General features: G+C 56.8%; 1 protein-coding gene across 25 annotated transcripts in view; it reads left to right on the forward strand.

Moving 5' to 3' along the window:
* The window catches only part of Nrxn2 (neurexin 2), a 103,913-nt gene that overhangs the window by 72,964 nt on the left and 13,702 nt on the right, over positions 1 to 17,247 (forward strand). For 17 of the 25 annotated variants that reach the window (XM_076557985.1, XM_015999148.3, XM_076558017.1 and 14 more), the window contains 4 exons: positions 3,198 to 3,379; positions 7,719 to 7,890; positions 11,781 to 11,870; positions 14,952 to 15,277. In XM_076557985.1, the coding sequence (XP_076414100.1) occupies positions 3,198 to 3,379; positions 7,719 to 7,890; positions 11,781 to 11,870; positions 14,952 to 15,277 (770 nt within the window). The remainder of the gene's footprint in view (positions 1 to 3,197; positions 3,380 to 7,718; positions 7,891 to 11,780; positions 11,871 to 14,951; positions 15,278 to 17,247) is intronic. The other 8 variants (XM_076558032.1, XM_015999146.3, XM_076558046.1 and 5 more) reach the window with 1 other exon arrangement.

Here is a 17,247-nt window from a genome sequence, read left to right on the forward strand (position 1 = left end):
TCTGGGTCTAGGAGGCATTGAGGAAACTGTGTTGGATGTGGAGAGAAGGTGCCAATCTAGAGCCTGTGACCTATTATGTCTGATTAGAAGCTCTCTTGCCATGGGCCTCGGTGAGGTGGGACTGGTCAGCATGCTGTGCACAGTCAGCTCCCTGTTTCCCAGCAGTGGAAGAGAACAACCGGTCTACACCAGCCTCGGGCAGCACTGGAGCTTGCTTAAGGCCCCTTTGCTTCTCAGGTCCTTTCTGGATGCTGTCAAGAGTTATAGACCTGGAGTGTTGTCCTGGGCACTAAGGCTGCCGTGCTTTCTTGGAGGAGTCCCGGCCAGGGCCAGGGCCAGGGCCAGTTTGCTTGCTTGGCTGAGCTGCGGGAAGCGCCTCCGGAGCGTGGCCGGAGGGGCGGGGCTTGACAGAAGCCCCGCCTTCTGCACCCGACCTCCTCCTTAAGCCAAGCCCCCTGTCCCCGCCCGTGCGGAATCCGTGGTGCTGGGGAGAGAAATGTCTCCCCGGGGTAATTACTGCAGCCCCAGCCCAATAAACCATTCATCCTTTCTCTCTTCTGCCCAAGAAGTGTCTCTCCAACCTGGTTCCCCCTACAGTATAATAAACGCCCTTCGGCTTTAACAGGTCCGCCCAGCACAGTAAACTGTCTGCAGTGTGAGAACAGCTGGATCATAAATCCTGGGGGAGGCCGGGACTGGGGAGTGGGAGGGCTGGGGCGCAGGCGCCCATCCGCACCTCGCCGGCCCCTGCCCTTGGCCGCCCGCGGAGGCCTGTCTTTGTGCGTTTACCGCCATGTTTCCCCGGCTGCCGCGACTCCTGCGGTGGGGTCTGCCTCTCCGGGCTGGGGCTTTGTGTGCAGTTGGGTGCGTCGCCGCCCGCGCGTGGGTGTGGGGTCCAGGTGTGCGTCACTTGGAGCTGTGTGTGCTTGTAAGGCCTGGGACTTGGGTTGTGGGCATGCATCTCAGACCACACCGGCTTCCAGGTCTAACCCGGCACCTGGCTAGCTGTTGTTCCGGTGCTCTGGGCTCAGGCACGGCGCTGTCCATGGTGATGAGCTGTGTGACATCCAGCTTGAAAGCCGGCAGGAAGGACCCGGAGGGTTTGGGGGCAGACTCCACGCAAATGTGTGAGTCTGGTGTTTTTTCCCTGGTGTGAGAGAACCAAGAAGCCCAATGAAATCCTCCTCTCCCTGGGAGACCCTGGAGCCCAGGGGTCAGGGGGTGTGTAGAGAAAGGTCAGCATCTCTGCTCCCCCAACCCTACCCCGCAAATTCTCCGTGCAGCTTGTGAGTGGAGGGTAGAGGGAGGACCCTGGGTATTATGGTTGTCATGGAAACAGCCAATTTTCTGGAGTGCTGCAGTGCTGGGAACCGAGAGACTGTACTGGCTGAGGCGTAGCTGCTTGGCTCTGGCCTCCAGGCCCAGCCTTTCTAGACAGGCAGGTAACCTGCACTGAGTATAGCGGTGATGTTCATTGTATACCCCTCACTGGAACTGGCTCTCTACTCTAAACCTGGAACTCAACCTGAAGGCTCAACCTTCCCCACTGTGCCTCTAGGGCCTGAGGTAGGGGGGACGCCTAAGCCTGCAGGGGCAGAGCTGGTTTCCCTCTGTCTGCTCAGGTGCTTTCCAAACTACAGTGTGCAAAAAGATGACCATTTTAGACACTGTGGTTTTCCCCTGTCTGCCCTGTCCCTGGGGTCCCTTCCCATTTTGTCCTCTGTCTGGGAGGTAGAAGACAAGGTAGGTGTTCTGGGGACCAACAGGAGACTGGTCCTTTCTCCAGCTCTAGTCTCATTACCTCTGATACCCAGACTGCATCCCTTCCATTCATAGCCTTCCGCACTCAGTAAGCACCCTCACTAGGCACTCAGAAGTCCCTTTTCCTATGGGGACCTAGAGTTCCCTAGGACGGATCCCTCCTTCCACCTGACTGCCCGGACTACAAGGGGCCTACTGAGTGAGAGACCCTACGTCCCTGCTTCCCCAAGACCAGAGTTCTCCACCTCTGTGTTCTCTACTGGGCTGCTCCAGGCTTCTGCCCTCAGGCCTCATCTGCATCTCTTTCTCACTGGCTAAGTCTTCCCTTGAACCCCTTTCCCCACCCCAAGAAGTGCCTTGAGAGGAGTCGTTAGTAGCTAATGATTTAATCAAGCATTTTATGAATCTCATCTGCTCTGTTTATGTCCTAAAGAATGCAAGATGAGTCTCTCCTCTTCCCGTCCTGCTGGTCCAAGAGTCTAGTTCTCCAGGCCTCCCAGACAAGGCTCCCTTCCCGGAAACTGGGTGACCAGCCCCCCTCCCACTCCCACCTCCACCCCCAGGGAGCTCAGTCAGCCGCAGGAGGGAACATGGCGACTAATGGGGTTTATTTTGGGGCTGAGATCGTTAGGGACCTCACACCCGCCCCCGGCAGCCGGATGGCGAAGAGGAGAGGGAAAAGAAGAGAGAGGGTGGGGTGGGGGAGGGTTGGGAGAGGGAGCCTACATCTCAGGCTCCCACTCTCCTGCTTCTCTCACCTACATCCCTCTGTCCTTCTCTGTCCATCTGTCTCTCTGCCTCCTTCCTCCTCTGGCTGTCAACCCCCCCCCCCCCAGGTTTGCCTCCTCCTTTCTGGGCAGGATTCCAGGCCTCCGGGCTTTGGCACCCAGGTACCCTTGCCTGAGGGTGGAAACAAGGATCCCTGGACAAACCAGGAAGATTCCCAGGGGCCCAGGAGAGGACTCAGGGGCTGGCACTGGCAAGGTGCCAGAGATGAGCTGTGACTCACAGCTGCCCACAGCCCTGCTCATCTTCCCGCCATCACTTGAGGCTCCCTCTTGCCTCCTTGCTGCTTGGCTCTGGTCCCAAAGAAGCACTTGGGAGAAGTTGAGCTGGTCAAAAGCAGGCCCCAGGTCCGGTCTACACAGGCCGTTCTTGCTGCCTGGGGCTTTTTGCAGCAGCTTCTCCCTGGCCACACCCTCTGTGTTACCTGTACTGCTGTGATTAAAGCTAGGATTCTTGGTGAGGCAGCTACCCCTGTCTGTGTGCACGCATGTGCACAGGCTCTCACCTGGGCATCTGGAATTACAGGCGTGGTGCCTTCTGTGGGCTCCATAGCGGAAGCTTTGTGCCCTAGCCCTGGTGTCCTCAGGCTCTGGCCCCATCCAGCCACAAGAACCCATTGACATTTCTTCTCCGTTTCCTTCTCTCTACAGCTGGGACCACATACATCTTTGGGAAGGGGGGAGCGCTCATCACCTACACATGGCCCCCCAATGACCGGCCCAGCACGAGGATGGACCGCCTGGCTGTGGGCTTCAGCACCCACCAGCGGAGCGCTGTGCTGGTTCGAGTGGACAGCGCCTCCGGCCTCGGGGACTACCTGCAGCTGCACATTGTAAGGACCTGGGCCCAGCCCTAACCCTGCCATCCTGACCCCACATCTCCTTAGTCCTCACTGCTGTGGATGTCACCTCAGATCTGCCCCTCGTGGGGGACACTCAAGGCCCTGTTCCCTCATTTTTTGAGGTTCGGTCCCCTCCTGGTCACTCGAGAGTCACCCATTTGATGTGCAGAGCGGCTGTGTCTTCCAGTCATCCAAGGTGTCTGTGAGCTTTCTAGACACCTACTTCTGTGGTCTTCAGAATGTCCTCACCTTTAGGGTGCCTCTGGGCTGCTTCTGTTCACTGGACCCTGACCTGTCCCTGTCTTCTCCCTCACACCTCCTTGCCCAACAGCAGTCATCTGTGCCTCTTTGTTTGGACTTGGAATCCCGCCCCTGCCTTTACTGTACCTGTGACCCCGTTTCCATGACCTTTGCGTTCCCAGGAGACCCTTGACCAGGTCTTTTCCACAGATTCTGCTCAGGCTCCTTCCTCACTGATCTCTTGGTTGAGCCCCACATCCCATTAGTCTATAGGCAGTTTATCCCTTCTCGCCTTACTCTTTGTCCACCCCACACCCTCCCCTGTGACCTCTGACCCCATCCACACCCTTCCCTGTGACCTCTGACCCCACCCCACACCCTTCCCTGTGACCTCTGGTCCTGTTCCACTCTCTTCCCTGTGACCTCTGGCCCTGTCCCACACCCTTCCCTGTGACCTCTGACCCCACCCCACACTCTTCCCTGTGACCTCTGACCCCACCCCACACCCTTCCCTGTGACCTCTGACCTCACCCCACACCCTTCCCTGTGACCTCTGGTCCTGTTCCACTCTCTTCCCTGTGACCTCTAGCACTGTACCATACCCTTCCCTGTGACCTCTGACCCCACCTCACACCCTTCCCTGTGACCTCTGACCTGCCTTACACCCTTCCCTGTGACCTCTGACCCGCCTACACCTTCCCTGTGACCTTTGTTTGGCCTTGTCAGATTTCCGTTTCTGACTTAGCCTCTCCTCCACCCCTTCCTCCTCCAGGGTCTTAAGCCCCAGACACCGACTTCAGCTTCCATCTCTATCCCAGGCTCCTTTCTCCCTCCCTTTCCTGTTTGCGTCCCACATGCTGGCCCCGGCCAGAGCCCTGAGCTGTGGCGGTAGAGCAGGCTGGCAGGTCTGTGCGCCAGTTGGGAGGATCTGTGCGGGGAGCCCTGGGTTTTGAGGAGGGAAGACCTGAGAAGGGGAGGGGGGCAGAGGAGGAGGCTTGAACAAGTTCTGGGCTTCCTGTCTGAGTGAGGATGGGGTCCTGGCCCCTCCCCCGCGGCTCTTCAGAGAGGTCTCCCCTCTCCAGCACCGAGCAGGGAGAAGACCCGTGAAGGCACCTGGTCAGCAGGGCATGGCTGGCAGTGACAAGGGACAGGCGGGTCCCCAGGAGGGAAAGGGCAGGAGGGAGCCTTGGGTGTGAGATGGGGCCAGGGAAGAGCCCTCAAGTTCTGTGCGGCAGCCTGTGGAGAGAGATGGTGCTCTGTGGACAACAGGGGGTGCTGGTGTGTGGCAGCTGTGGCAGAGATGGCTGTGAGTCGAGGTGACCCAGGTGGAACTGGCAGAATGTGGCCGTGCATTTACGTTGCTTCAGGGACTGGAGTTTGCTGTGGTTTCAGTTGCCTGTCTGTGTGATAGGGTGTCACCATTTCCCTTGGGTCTGTCTTTTTGAGCCAGCCCCCCTTTCCATCCTGTGGGGGCCTGTGTGGCTTCGGAGCTGACAGTGTGAGTTCGAACCCCAGCACTTCCCCTTTCTTTGCTCTGAGTCACTGCAGCTCTCTGAGCCTCAGTTTCCCCAGGTATGCGGCACACACTGCGAGGGCAGAGGCTTGATGAGATCGCACCTGTAATGTGCTCCCTGCACTTAGGGGGTATTGGGCATCCTGGTCACCTGTGACCAGCCACCTGGGCAGTGTGTGTGCATCTGGGCTTGCAGGGTTACCGGGTGATGCTTCCTCCCAGGGCAGGAAGGAAGTCTGTGAGGAGAGACGTCCTTCTTCCTTCCCTCAGGCCTCCCCCGGTGCAGGGCTGGGAGGGAGGGAGCGGGCTAGGCCTAGGTGCTGCAGAGGGTGGGGGAGGATGCTGAGAGGCGTGGAGGTCCCAAGAGAGGCTGGCACTGAGGGGGAGTCGGGTACCAGATGGGCTCAAAGCCCCTCGGAGGCAGCCCCCTAACGCCCTCCTCCCCGGGTGACACATCAGCTCCTACCACAGCGTTGTTAGCAGCTCTCGGAGAGCAGGGAGGCGGCGGCAAAATAAGAGAAACGCAATTTGACGTTTCTAATAAAGCGTCGCTCCACTTTGCCAAATTAATTTTGACTCCCATAATTATTTGCTGTAGGAGCGGCCGCGTTCTCCCCACCGCCGCCTAATGAGGTAATTGGGGAATTAGGAATTAATGACTTTAACAGAAGTGACAACTGACTTCACATCGGGAGCAGCTCTGGGGAGCTGCCTCTCCCCCGGAGTGCATAGCTCCAAGCTTGGCTGCCTCCTAGGAAACCCAGGTGTCCTGCCTCCCAGCTCCCCCAGCCAGTCCTCTGCCAGTCCGGCTCCCAGCCTGCCCAGCGCCCTTGACCATTGTCACTGCCCGGGCGGAGCCTCGTGAGGGGGAGAAACCCTCGGAGACATCCAAGGGGCTGATACTATTCTGGGTGGTATCATTACTAACAATAGTAACCAGGAGGCTTGGCTGTTCCCTTGCCTGTGTGGGGAGCAGATGATGATCGCGTCTCCCTGGGGATGTTGTCAGTCTGTGGGTGGTACCTGGGTGGGGCCTGCTAAGACTGTTCGGCAAGGCCGCCTCAGTTTCCTTGCTTTACCTCCTTGGAGGTGGATGACAGTGTGTGTGTGCACATGTGTGTGCATACGGGTGTGTATGGCTTGTTATGGATCTTGGGATGGGGAGAACTGGACCTCACAAGTGGGAGATAGATAGCCATGGGGACCATAGCTGCATACTCTGGTCTTCAACTCTGTCCTGCCCCTCAACCCACCCCTCACCTGTCTGAGCCTCCCCGACGGCCCCACGCCCCCAACAGACCCAAGCATTCAGCTGTCTTTAGATGTAGTTAACAACCAAAGGGTTTTCTTACTCAGGCTGGACTGGGAGTCTTTCAGTGTTCGTATACTGGACCAGGCCCCAGAGAGTGATCCAGGGAGCCCAAAGGAGCCTTGTGTCTGCCCTGTGTAGGAGGAGGGTCGGGCTGACTCTTGCTGTGCTCATGATGGCTGCTGGGAGGTAGAGGGGAATGGAACAGAGGCTTAGCTCTGGGCTCAGTGGGCCTTCACTGGCTTGGTGAGACACCCTGGTCCCGAAGGCAGGTCAGCCTTAGCATCTCTCATGCTCCGCCCCTCAGCTCTGAGTGTCTCCCAGACTAGTGGGCAAGGGACCAGAGCAACCACAGGTTCTGAAGGTGGGTCAGTTGGGATTCAAATGGTGGGTCCCCTCTTGTGAGCTGAGACTCAGACGGTACTTAAGGCCAACCGTAGTTTCTTCCTGGGTAAAATCTGACACTACTTGTGTGTTTTGGGGGTCTCAGCAAAACTCCTCCTCTCACTTCAGCACCGTTGGCCAAAGCATTTGTGGGTTGGAGCCCAGGTGGCCTCTTTGGGGTTGCTGAACCCGTGGGCCTGGTTCCTAAGATTGCACACTCTGCTTCTTCTCTGCTGGCTAGTCTTTATCTGTCTTCGGCCTGCTCCCTCAAACCCCCAATTCCATCCCAACACCCCAAGATTCTCCTTTAATAAAGCTGGCATAGCTCTACAGCTCTCTTCTCTTCCCTTGTCCTCCACCCCTTCCAGAGTCTGGGTTACCCACAAGTCTGTGGCTGCAGAGGTCAGAGGTCAGGCTTGGGAAGCTGTACAGACCTGGGGATGGTACCAGACTGGGGTCTGGGGGACCAGCCTGGCCTCTGTGGCTGTGAACCCTCCTATTGTGATGCCTTAGGAAGGCCTCCACCTCCTTGTCATCCACGTGGACTCCAGGAGCCCTTGAATGGCACAGGTGCCCAGTAAGCATTTCTGAATGTTCTGGATGATCCTGAGAGCAAGCGGCAGAAGCGATCAGAAGAAAGGGCTCCATGCTCGTTCTGCAGTCCTAGGTGGTGGTTCCCAACTGATAAGCCTCCAGGGTACTCCACTGCCTGCATATGCTAGAGGGCAAAGCTGCCCACTGCCTTGGGTAGTTGAGACCTGAGGAGGTGCTTTCTAAAACCCATGAAAGGCTGTTGAGAGGACTTTAGGAACCTCAGGTAGAGTTTTACAAGAACAGGTAGTTGCCCCCTCCCCATTACTGACCTCCATCTCCCCATCCCCCAGGACCAGGGCACTGTTGGGGTGATTTTTAACGTGGGCACGGACGACATTACCATTGATGAGCCCAACGCCATCGTGAGTGACGGCAAATATCATGTGGTGCGATTTACTCGAAGTGGTGGCAATGCCACCCTACAGGTGGACAGCTGGCCAGTCAACGAACGGTACCCAGCAGGTAGGTGGCACAGGTCCGCAGATCCTCTGCGGCACAGTGGCAACAAGGTGGGACAGGGTGGGGTCCGGCAATGGGAATGCTGTGGGGCGTGGCTAAGTGGAGAGGCGTCCGGCTGCGGGATCGGGTGTGGCTATGGAAAAGATTGGGTGGCACCCAGGTGGGGGCATGGCTAAGAAAGAGTCGAGAGATGTGAGGGTTCAGAGAGGAGCTGGTGATTTGGGGGAGATTATTATTTGGTGGATGAGGTTGCAGTGCCAGAATCCAGTTTGGGAATGGGCAGAGAAGATGAAGGAGGGTAGAACTAGGGAGCGTCTGATACCATTAAGGAAAGGGTGAATTTGGAAAGGAGGGGCAGGATGGAAATGGTGAGACCCATGCAGAAGCCTTGGAGAGAGATTTCACTAGTTAAATGAGCACATCTTGTCAGGAGGCAGAGCTGTTCCTAAAAACAGAACCAGCCGAAGACCCAAAGTCAAGGACCCACATTAGCCTCTGTAGATGCTGGAGAGATAGCTTAGAGGTGCAGAGAGGAGATCCCAGTGTTTCAGGCAGTAAGGGACATGGTGGAAGGGAGAGAGGAAAGACAGAGTTCCAAGGAGGGTCAGACACCTTCAATAACCATCACAGGCAACACACAAGACACCAGAGTCTGTGCCTGGCCTGGGAACCCAGCGATGAGGATGCAGAGACTTAGTTCCTAGGGCTACAGCTGTGGTGGTCAAGGACAAAGCAAGGTCTTCGGAACCCAGGGGAGGGAGGAGGATGAGGCCATGGGGGGGATAGGAAGCACAGGAGGGAGCCTCGGGGTGAGAGGAAGCCAGAGGAGGAGTGATGGAGGGTTCTGGAAATAGTCACAGAGACATCTGCAGAGATGGAGGCCGCTCCGGGATTGATGCAGAGATGCGGGGATGCTGACAGACTCAGCTAGGGAGAGGAGAGGTGGACAGAGCCCTGCAAGAGGCCGACCAAGAGGGAGGGAGGTGGAAGCCGCAGGGAGAGGGACAGGGGGTCAGAGCTGTGGATGCCTGCTGCCTGTCACACAGGACCCCACTGAGCATCAGGATGACCACCTGTGACCTCCACTGCTGCTAGCCAGAGTGACAGAACATGGGCAGGACAAGCCCTCGGGGCTCACCCATGCCGAGACACAGAAGCCAGGACAGACAGGCTGAGGACTCACAGTCGTGAAAGCTCACATCCAAACGACTGTGGGAAACCCTTGAGATAAGAACTCCCCATATCCTCTTAGTAAACAGAAGCTGACATGCTTATAGGTCAGCCCGACACTCAGATGACCTCAGACATCCAGAAGGCAAGATGGATCCACACGAAAACGGTTCCGTAGAGGAATGCTAGTCTACCCCAGAGCCCTGGGCCTCTGTGGGGTCAGACATGGTAACTCTCCTCACAGGCCTCCCTGGTCTCGCCACAAGCAGACCCTGACAGCCCAGGGCATCAGAGTTCACTCTGGTTCAGGGAATAGTACACTCCTTTGTAACAGTGAGGACACTGGACAGTGCTGGTCAGGGCAAGAAGAGTTCACCATGTCCAGTCAGGCTTCATGCCCAGAGGGTCACCTCAGCAGGCCAAAGGCTAGGAGGAGGCATGATGTCCGATGTCCTCTGCCAGGACCCCTGGATAGGTATAGGGAAAGGCTGTCTGGCATTCCTTGCTTGCAATTCTTGGTATCTTTTAATCTTTCTGGGGGGTGGGGCCAGGCGCTTTCTACATAGCCCTGGCGGTCCTGGAACTCACTATGTAGACCAGACTGGTCTGGAACTCACAGAGTGCCTGCTGAGTGCTAGGATTAAAGGGGTGTGCCACCACACCCAGCTAAATCTGGGTCTCTTAAGGGCCCAGTTGTTGCCTGTGTGTGCTGTGAGGGTAGCTCCTGAAAAATTCCGTCGGCCACTACATCAGTGAGAGCGGTCCCACACCTATCACTCTTATTTGTTTATTTGTTTGTTTGAGATGAGGTCTCACTCTGTAGCCCTGGCTGACCTAGAACTTGCTATGTAGACCAGGCTGGCCTTGAACTCATAGATACCCACTTGTGACTGCCTTTAGAGTGCTGGGATTAACGGTACGCACCACCATACCTGGCCTCCCACAGTCTGTGGGTTCTGACTCAGTGGAACCTGATACTTAATCCTGGATCTCTAGGGAAGGCAAGGTCTCATTGCCCCAAAGTTCTTAAGGGTGCATCCTTCATGTACACGTGAGCATAAGCACAGGTACAGGCCTGCCTGAGTTTCCAGCTAGGGTAGTCTAGCCGTGAGGTGCAGACCGGAGGAATGCCCCTACCCCAGCAAAATAAACGGAGTGGCCATGTTTTCAAAGGAAATCATGTCCCTGCTCAGTGTGGTAGGTTCACGGAGAAACACTGAAAGGCACATTGACAAGCCCCTTCCACATAGGTGTGCATGTACCCTATGCAACACACACACACACACACACACACACACACACACACACACACACACACCGCTCTCTCTCTCTCTCCTTTCTTGTCTCTGGGGTAGGAGCTTGAGCGTGGAGAGAACAGGTGGGTATCCAGATGGGGAGCCATGGATGGAGAAGGGTGGGGCTAAAACTGGGGGAGGGAGTCTGAAGGAGAAGGCTAGGAGCTGGCAGGGCCTGCGGATGAGGGAGAGAAATGGGGGCAAGGCCGGGTTCTGAGGGCGGATTGGTGCAGAGCCTGGCTCCGTACAGAGGGCCTGAGCTTGTTGAAGTGGAATCGAGATGGGGAAAAGAGCAAGGGAAAGGCCAGGGCAGAGCAGGGAGCAGAGAAGGGCCAAGGAGACCTGCAGGAGATGGGATGAGAGGGCTGTGGAGAAGGGGGTGTTTGGCTGGGGTGAGGCTCAGTGGACCCCAGCAGTGAGGTCCTGAGAGAAGGCAGGAAAGCCTGTAGAGAAGGCAGAGTCTCAGGGCCTCATGAGTACCTAGCAATTGCATCCATGCACACATGAATCCAGGCGGGCGAATTCGTGAAGGTGTTCCCGAAGGTTCACGGGAAGTGCACATAGGCTGGTCCAGACCCTAGTCTCTGGGCACTGGGCAAGTGAATGAGAGTAGGAGAGAGTTTAAGCACCTAGCTTCCCCTCTCCCCATGGCCTGCCACCCCATTGCCTGTGGGCATCCCCAGCCCTGCGCTGTAGCGGCAGCCAGGAGCAGGGAGCCAGGGCCAGGTGAGCAGGCAGAAGCAGCTGGCAGGGAGAAAAGTGAGGAGGATCAGGGGACAGAGACCAAGGCGGAAGGGTATGGTGGGCCATGGGTATGGGGGGAGGTGGGAACCGGTGTTGGGACAGCTGGAGTTGACTCCAGGAGATGATGGGAGCTGGCAATGACGTTGAGAAGTGGTTTAAAGCTCAGTGAAATGAGTATGCCGGGCACCCCCTTAAATGCCGCATAAACCCTGCTTAACCCATCCCTCCCACTTCTAAACCACCCTCTAAACGCAGTAACCAGCTGGACCGCCCCCTAACTTAAACCTGCTAAATGCCCCGCCCCCACCCCATCCCCCCCTCTTTGGGGTGGTGGAGGAAGTGGGGCCCCAGCCTCAACAGCTTGACTACATAAACCTGTTTAATCTCTGACCTTCCAGCTGCGGGGGGCTTTGTTTTTGTTTTTCTTTTCCTTTCTGCTTCCTTTCCCTCTTCTTGATTTTCCCTCTCCTTTGGGTTCCTCTCACCCCCAAGGGTGGGGCCGGCTCTGGTGGAGCCTAGGGAGGGGGCCCCTGGGAGAGGAGGGGCCCAGCGTCTACTCCCGCCTCTCTCCTTCCTGTTGAATGTGGCTGCTTGCTGGGGTCTCCTGAGAACTGCATAATTACTTTCTAAAGCCTTTGGACTGCGCTGCCTGAGAAACCTACTGTCTTTCTAAACTTTTCCAAGGAAACTTTGATAACGAGCGCCTGGCGATTGCTAGACAGAGAATCCCCTACCGGCTTGGTCGAGTAGTAGATGAGTGGCTGCTCGACAAAGGTAATTAACCAGAATTAATTAATTAATTAACTAACTAACTAACTAACTTTAAAAACACGATCTTAAAGGTGCAGAGCTCTCTCCCCCACCTCTTCGCCCCTTTGTCATGCCCGTCCCCAAGTGGAGGGACAGTTGTCCGGGCAGGATGCTCCTTTCTGCCCCCTGCACTCAGTCTGTCTGTTTCCGGGAGGTGGTTTGGGAACAGGGACGAGAAAACCAGGTGCCTACCCTCCCTAGGCTGACCCTCGAAAGATGGAAGCGCCCCCGGCTTGTGCTGAGCTATGGCACCCACAGCAGGAGGGGAACACCGGCTAGAAGGTGCCTCTGGCCAAGTTCACCTCAGATTTACTTAAGGGCCACAGGGCACCCGGAGGTGAGGAGGGCTTGGGAAGCAAGGAGGGCAGAGCCACTGAGAGAGGGCTCCGAAGGGCTGTCATGAGGGCGAGGAAGAGCTGGAGCCTTGGGTCATGCTCTAGACCTCTGAGGCCTTGGTCTCAGGCTCCTTAGGAGCAGGGCAGGCTGAGGGAGAGTACGGGAGAAAGAGAAGAGAAGGCGGTGGTCTCTTAGGGGTTCTTAGACGTTTCTGCCTGCTGATCGGCTGAGGAAGACAGAGCAGGTCCCTAAGAGGCCCTTCTGTGGAAAGTGAGGTGCTGCGGCGTGAGAGGAGAGGCTTCTTGTCACCAGGGGGACTGGGGGGCCAAGGGCACAGCCATGTTATTCCCGCTGGAGGAGGGGCGAGCTCTGTACCTCTAAGGCTAAACTCTAGTGGGGAGCGGAAGTGCTAAAACCCCCCACTTAACCAGATGATAACTACTGTGCTCTAAACGTCCATGGGACTCCCCCAATAAAATCCCCCAATGTAACCTCCAGCCCCTGATCCATGGGGCCTAAACACGCTGATAACCAGATGTGATAAACCCACAGCAGGACAAAAACGTTAAAGGGACTGTAACAGACATCGCTAAAAACCTGCAGCCCCAGCCACACTGGGCTGCTCTCTCCAGTGGGGTGAACTTTAACCCTTTGAGGCATTCATGGCAGGTGGGGGGCAGGGGCCACAGAGGCCGTGCCTTCCTCTCCTTTACCCACCCTCCCCTCCTAGAATCAGAGAGGCCGAGGGAGGAGCCTGGGCTGAGACGGACAACTGTGAGACCCATCCACCACCCCCACTCTGGGATAGTTGGGAGAGCTGTTAGAGGAAGAAGAGGACTGGGGCCCGGAAAAGGGGAGAGCTCCTTGGCCCTCCAGAAGGGACAGTCACATCTTCTCTTTAAGCTTGTGTTTACTCTTCTAGAAAATGAAGAGAAAGCGTCTACACTCTTGGTGTAGACTTCGGCCCAGTACTGACCCTGAGAGCCCGGCCCCTCCTCGGTCTTGCTCAGCCGGCTCCCCCGGCACCATAAGAAGGAGGAACAGGCTAGTCTAGGGCAGGGCTGGGTGTTCTTGGAGGGGATAGTTTGTCAGTTGCTGGGATACAGCAGGGGCTCAATAAATGTTTATGGAATGGCTCCATTTCCTACTTCCAAAACATGTCTGGCGTGGCAGTTCCGGGGGAAGCCTTACAGTAAAGAGGCCTGTGGGCAAACGGGTTTGGGATGCAATTGGTTCCTCCTTTTGGAAGTCCACGTGTCCATTAGCTTTGTAAAGGCTCTGAGAAGACTTTCTGGAGAGGAATCTCTTCACCGGAGAACTCATCTGACCCTTAGGACCCTTCCCTCCTTTGTTTTCCTTACAATTCTTACGCAGCGGCCCTCCGCCCTCGTGGGCAGGACTCAGCCACATGTGAGGAAGCGGGGCTGTTGGGGGGGGGGGGGTGTCTTTACTTGAGCTCACAGTAGGAGGGTGCCGGGGGAGGAGACTTTGAGTAAGGGGCCTGTGGAGACACATTAGTGACACATCCTTGGCTGGACAGATGTTTGGGAGTCCTGGAGAGTCTGTGTCTAGGGAGAGGATGGGGTCACGCGTTGGACTGTCTCAGCCCAGGCTTGGGGGGCAGGCTGACAGGTTCCTAACTCTAAACCAGATCTCTAACGAGGCACTAACTTGAGGCTAACGAGGGCTAAGGCAGGTCTTAAATGAAAGCAGCTGAGTCCATGGGAGAGTCGGGCAAAATTGTACTCCATCTGCCCCTCCCCAATAACATCAAAACCAAAGTTAAATCTAAACTTAAAAATAATAAATATCTTTTCTAAAATTCCAAACCAAAACAACAAACTCAGAGGGTTAAACTGACCCCCCAGGTCCACTAAAACCAAAGCAAGCAGCCAAGCTCCCTGCAGGGGCCCTTCAGAGGTATCTACCACTGCCAAGTGCAGGGCCAGGTTGGAGCTGGAGCAGTTTCATTGGCTGTCAGTGAGCGAAGCAAGGTCCCTTTAACATTTTCCTTATCTGGGCTTGCACGTCCGTCCGTCTGTCCATACTGGGGGAAGGACTGTTCTCACCAGGGCCTGCTCCCAGGCCAGTGGCTGGGTCTCAGCAGGGAAGGAGAAGCTAGGCAGCCTGGCCAGCCATCATGGGGCACTTAAGGGTGGGGCCAGCCCGGAGCAGACCCGGACTCTCTGTCCCTCATCCTGCTGCTTCCTCTGCTCACACTCACCAACTCCGCCTGGGCCTGGCAGGGCTCCCTCCTGTCTCCGTTTCTGTCACCACTGTCTCCTGCTTCGGAGGACTCCGTGGCTTGGGGCTGGATCTTGGGCGGGATGTTTGGGAGAGCAGCGAGAAGACAGACGGGGTGGAAGTAAAGGATAAGGAAGAGGGTGATAGCCCCGGGGTGGGGTCAGGAAGGGACAGGTGCAGACGGAGAGGCATGTGCATGGTGGGAACAGGGCATGGCCAGACTCCCTTTCCCAGCCCATGTGTGTCCTGGCGGCCCTCTCCTGTGGGGGTCCCACATGCCGGGCTGGGGGCTCTGGTTAACAAGGATTTTCCCTTGGTTGTCTGCCTCTTCCTCATTCCTCCCCACCCACACGCTGGCTTCCACTCTCCTCCCCTTGCTCTCTCCACCCTCCCGTCCCTTCCTGGCCTACCTGGACTGCCTGCCTCTCCTCTGCCTGCCCTTCCCACCCCATCCTCCACCCTCAGGACGCCAGCTGACCATCTTCAACAGCCAGGCTGCCATCAAGATTGGGGGCCGGGATCAGGGCCGCCCCTTCCAGGGCCAGGTGTCCGGCCTCTACTACAATGGGCTCAAGGTACTGGCGCTGGCCGCCGAGAGCGACCCCAACGTGCGGACTGAAGGCCACCTACGCCTAGTAGGGGAGGGGCCTTCCGTGCTGCTCAGTGCGGAGACCACTGCCACCACCCTGCTGGCTGACATGGCCACCACCATCATGGAGACCACCACCACCATGGCCACCACCACCACTCGCCGGGGCCGCTCCCCCACAATGAGGGACAGCACCACCCAGGTAAGACCCCTTCTGGGTCTGGGAAGGTCCAAGGGGCTTTGGAAGGGGGGTGGTTTTGGAGATAGCTCGTTCTGACCTTGTTGTCATAGTGATGGTTTTGGAGAAGGAGACCTTCACATGGTACTCAGGGATGTTGACCATAGCGGGGTAACCACTATTTCTAGGGGGTCCAGAGTTGAGGGCAGTTGACTGGCGAAGCCTACCCACCCTAGCCAGGAGAAGGGAAGTCTGGATGAAAACTGAGGGGGTAGTGAAGAGGGTAACCATGCCAGAGCTTAGCGGACCAACTGGAGTTGGAAGGTGGCATCTTGGGCCGAGATGACACACTGGAGTGGTGACATGCAGTCTCCCAGGGTGGGTGGCCCCTCTCCAGAGGCTGGCAGAGGCAAGGAGCAGCCTCTCCCTATGCTGGAGTCTCTGTTGGGTTAGAGGTCAAGACTGTAAGTCCTCTGCCTTCACATATCTTCCACATATGACTTGGAGTGAGCTCCAAGCGCCTTAACATGGTGGGCCCCTGCCTCCTCCTTTGAGTGTGTGATCTGAATGGTGGTGCAGAGTTCCTGGTGCTTTTTCTACACACACAATTGTCTACCAGCTCAGGAGCTCCCTGGATCTGGTTGGAGTCTGGGGGTGCCACACCAAGGAAACACAGCTCTGAGGAGCAGGCAAGCCTGGCTTTTGGGGTATATAGGACTGTCTAGCAGCTAGGTTCCCTGATTGTCACCAATGCCGGTGCTGAGTACTGGTTATGGAGTGCTTGTACCTGTCACGGTGACCTAGCTAGGCCACCTCAGCTGCACAGTGCTTCTGTCTGTCTTCCCCAAGTGTCACAGTCTTGGCTGTTGAGCCTACAGGCCAGGAAGAATCTTGGGGTGTCCATGAGGACATGTCTCCTCCACCCCAGCCTGTCTTCAGCTTCTCTTAGGGCTGGGCTTGCTGGGTTCTGGGCTCTTCTTTCTTGTCAGTCTGTTCTGCAGGAATCCTGGGGCTGGCCTGGCTAGGAGAGAGAGAGAGAGAGAGAGAGAGAGAGAGAGAGAGAGAGAGAGAGAGAGAGAGAGAGAGAGAGAGAGAGAGAGAGAGAGAGAAGCTATAAGGCTTCCTCTTTGTCTTCAGTGCCTAGAAGTCTGGGGGATCTGAATGCTCAGGGGCTTTCTCTAGGGAGTGGGGAGCCCTAAGAAGAAGGCCTGGGCTAGCTACCTGCCCTCCAGGTCCTCCAAATCACATCTGATCTTAGTAGAAGAGGGTGGGCAGACTGGCCATGTGGGGAGGAGTGGACGGCCCCAGAGAGACACTGGGTGGGTAGCAAAGACAGAGGTCAAGGAGGGAGAAGGGAATAGGAGTCCACGACTTTGTCCTTGGGCAAGGGCTGTTGGGTCTGAAGTGGAACCTGGGGAGCAGCAGGATAGGACCCTCTCACCCCGGCATCCTTGACCTCCACCCTGGCTCTCTCCTGATCTGAAGTCTCCCAGCCTCCCTTCCTTCTTGGACTTTGGGTCTCCCTCTGTGGCTCTCTTTCTTAGCCCCCCCACCCCCCAGAACTTCCCCTCCCCCTCAGGCTCACTCATCTCAGGGATCCTCTTTCTTTGCAATCAGGAGGAGAGAAAATGCTGACAAAGTCGACTCCTGTTGTCATGGCAACCGTAGCCCTAATTATTGTGCGGAGCCTGGTTCTCCCTGTGGAAGGGGGTTGGGAAAGATGAGAGGTGATGGGGTGGGGAAGCTGGAGATGGGGAACTCTCCAGACCCTGGCTCCCCCTGTCTATGGACCCCTCCCTCTGTGCCTGGGCCTCTTCCATACACCTTGCCCCTGCCCATGGCACCCTGGTATGCACCTTGTAGCCCAGGTGTGGCATCCCATCCCCTGGCTCCCCAGCGTAAAGGACTCAACACATGCTGCCTGGTCTTTGAGGGCCATAGGGACCACAAGGCCGGCTCAGAGGCCAAGTCATTCCACCAACGATGGGAGAACT

This window comes from Peromyscus maniculatus, chromosome 1 (assembly GCF_049852395.1).
Source record: "Peromyscus maniculatus bairdii isolate BWxNUB_F1_BW_parent chromosome 1, HU_Pman_BW_mat_3.1, whole genome shotgun sequence".
Classification (NCBI taxonomy): domain Eukaryota; kingdom Metazoa; phylum Chordata; class Mammalia; order Rodentia; family Cricetidae; genus Peromyscus; species Peromyscus maniculatus.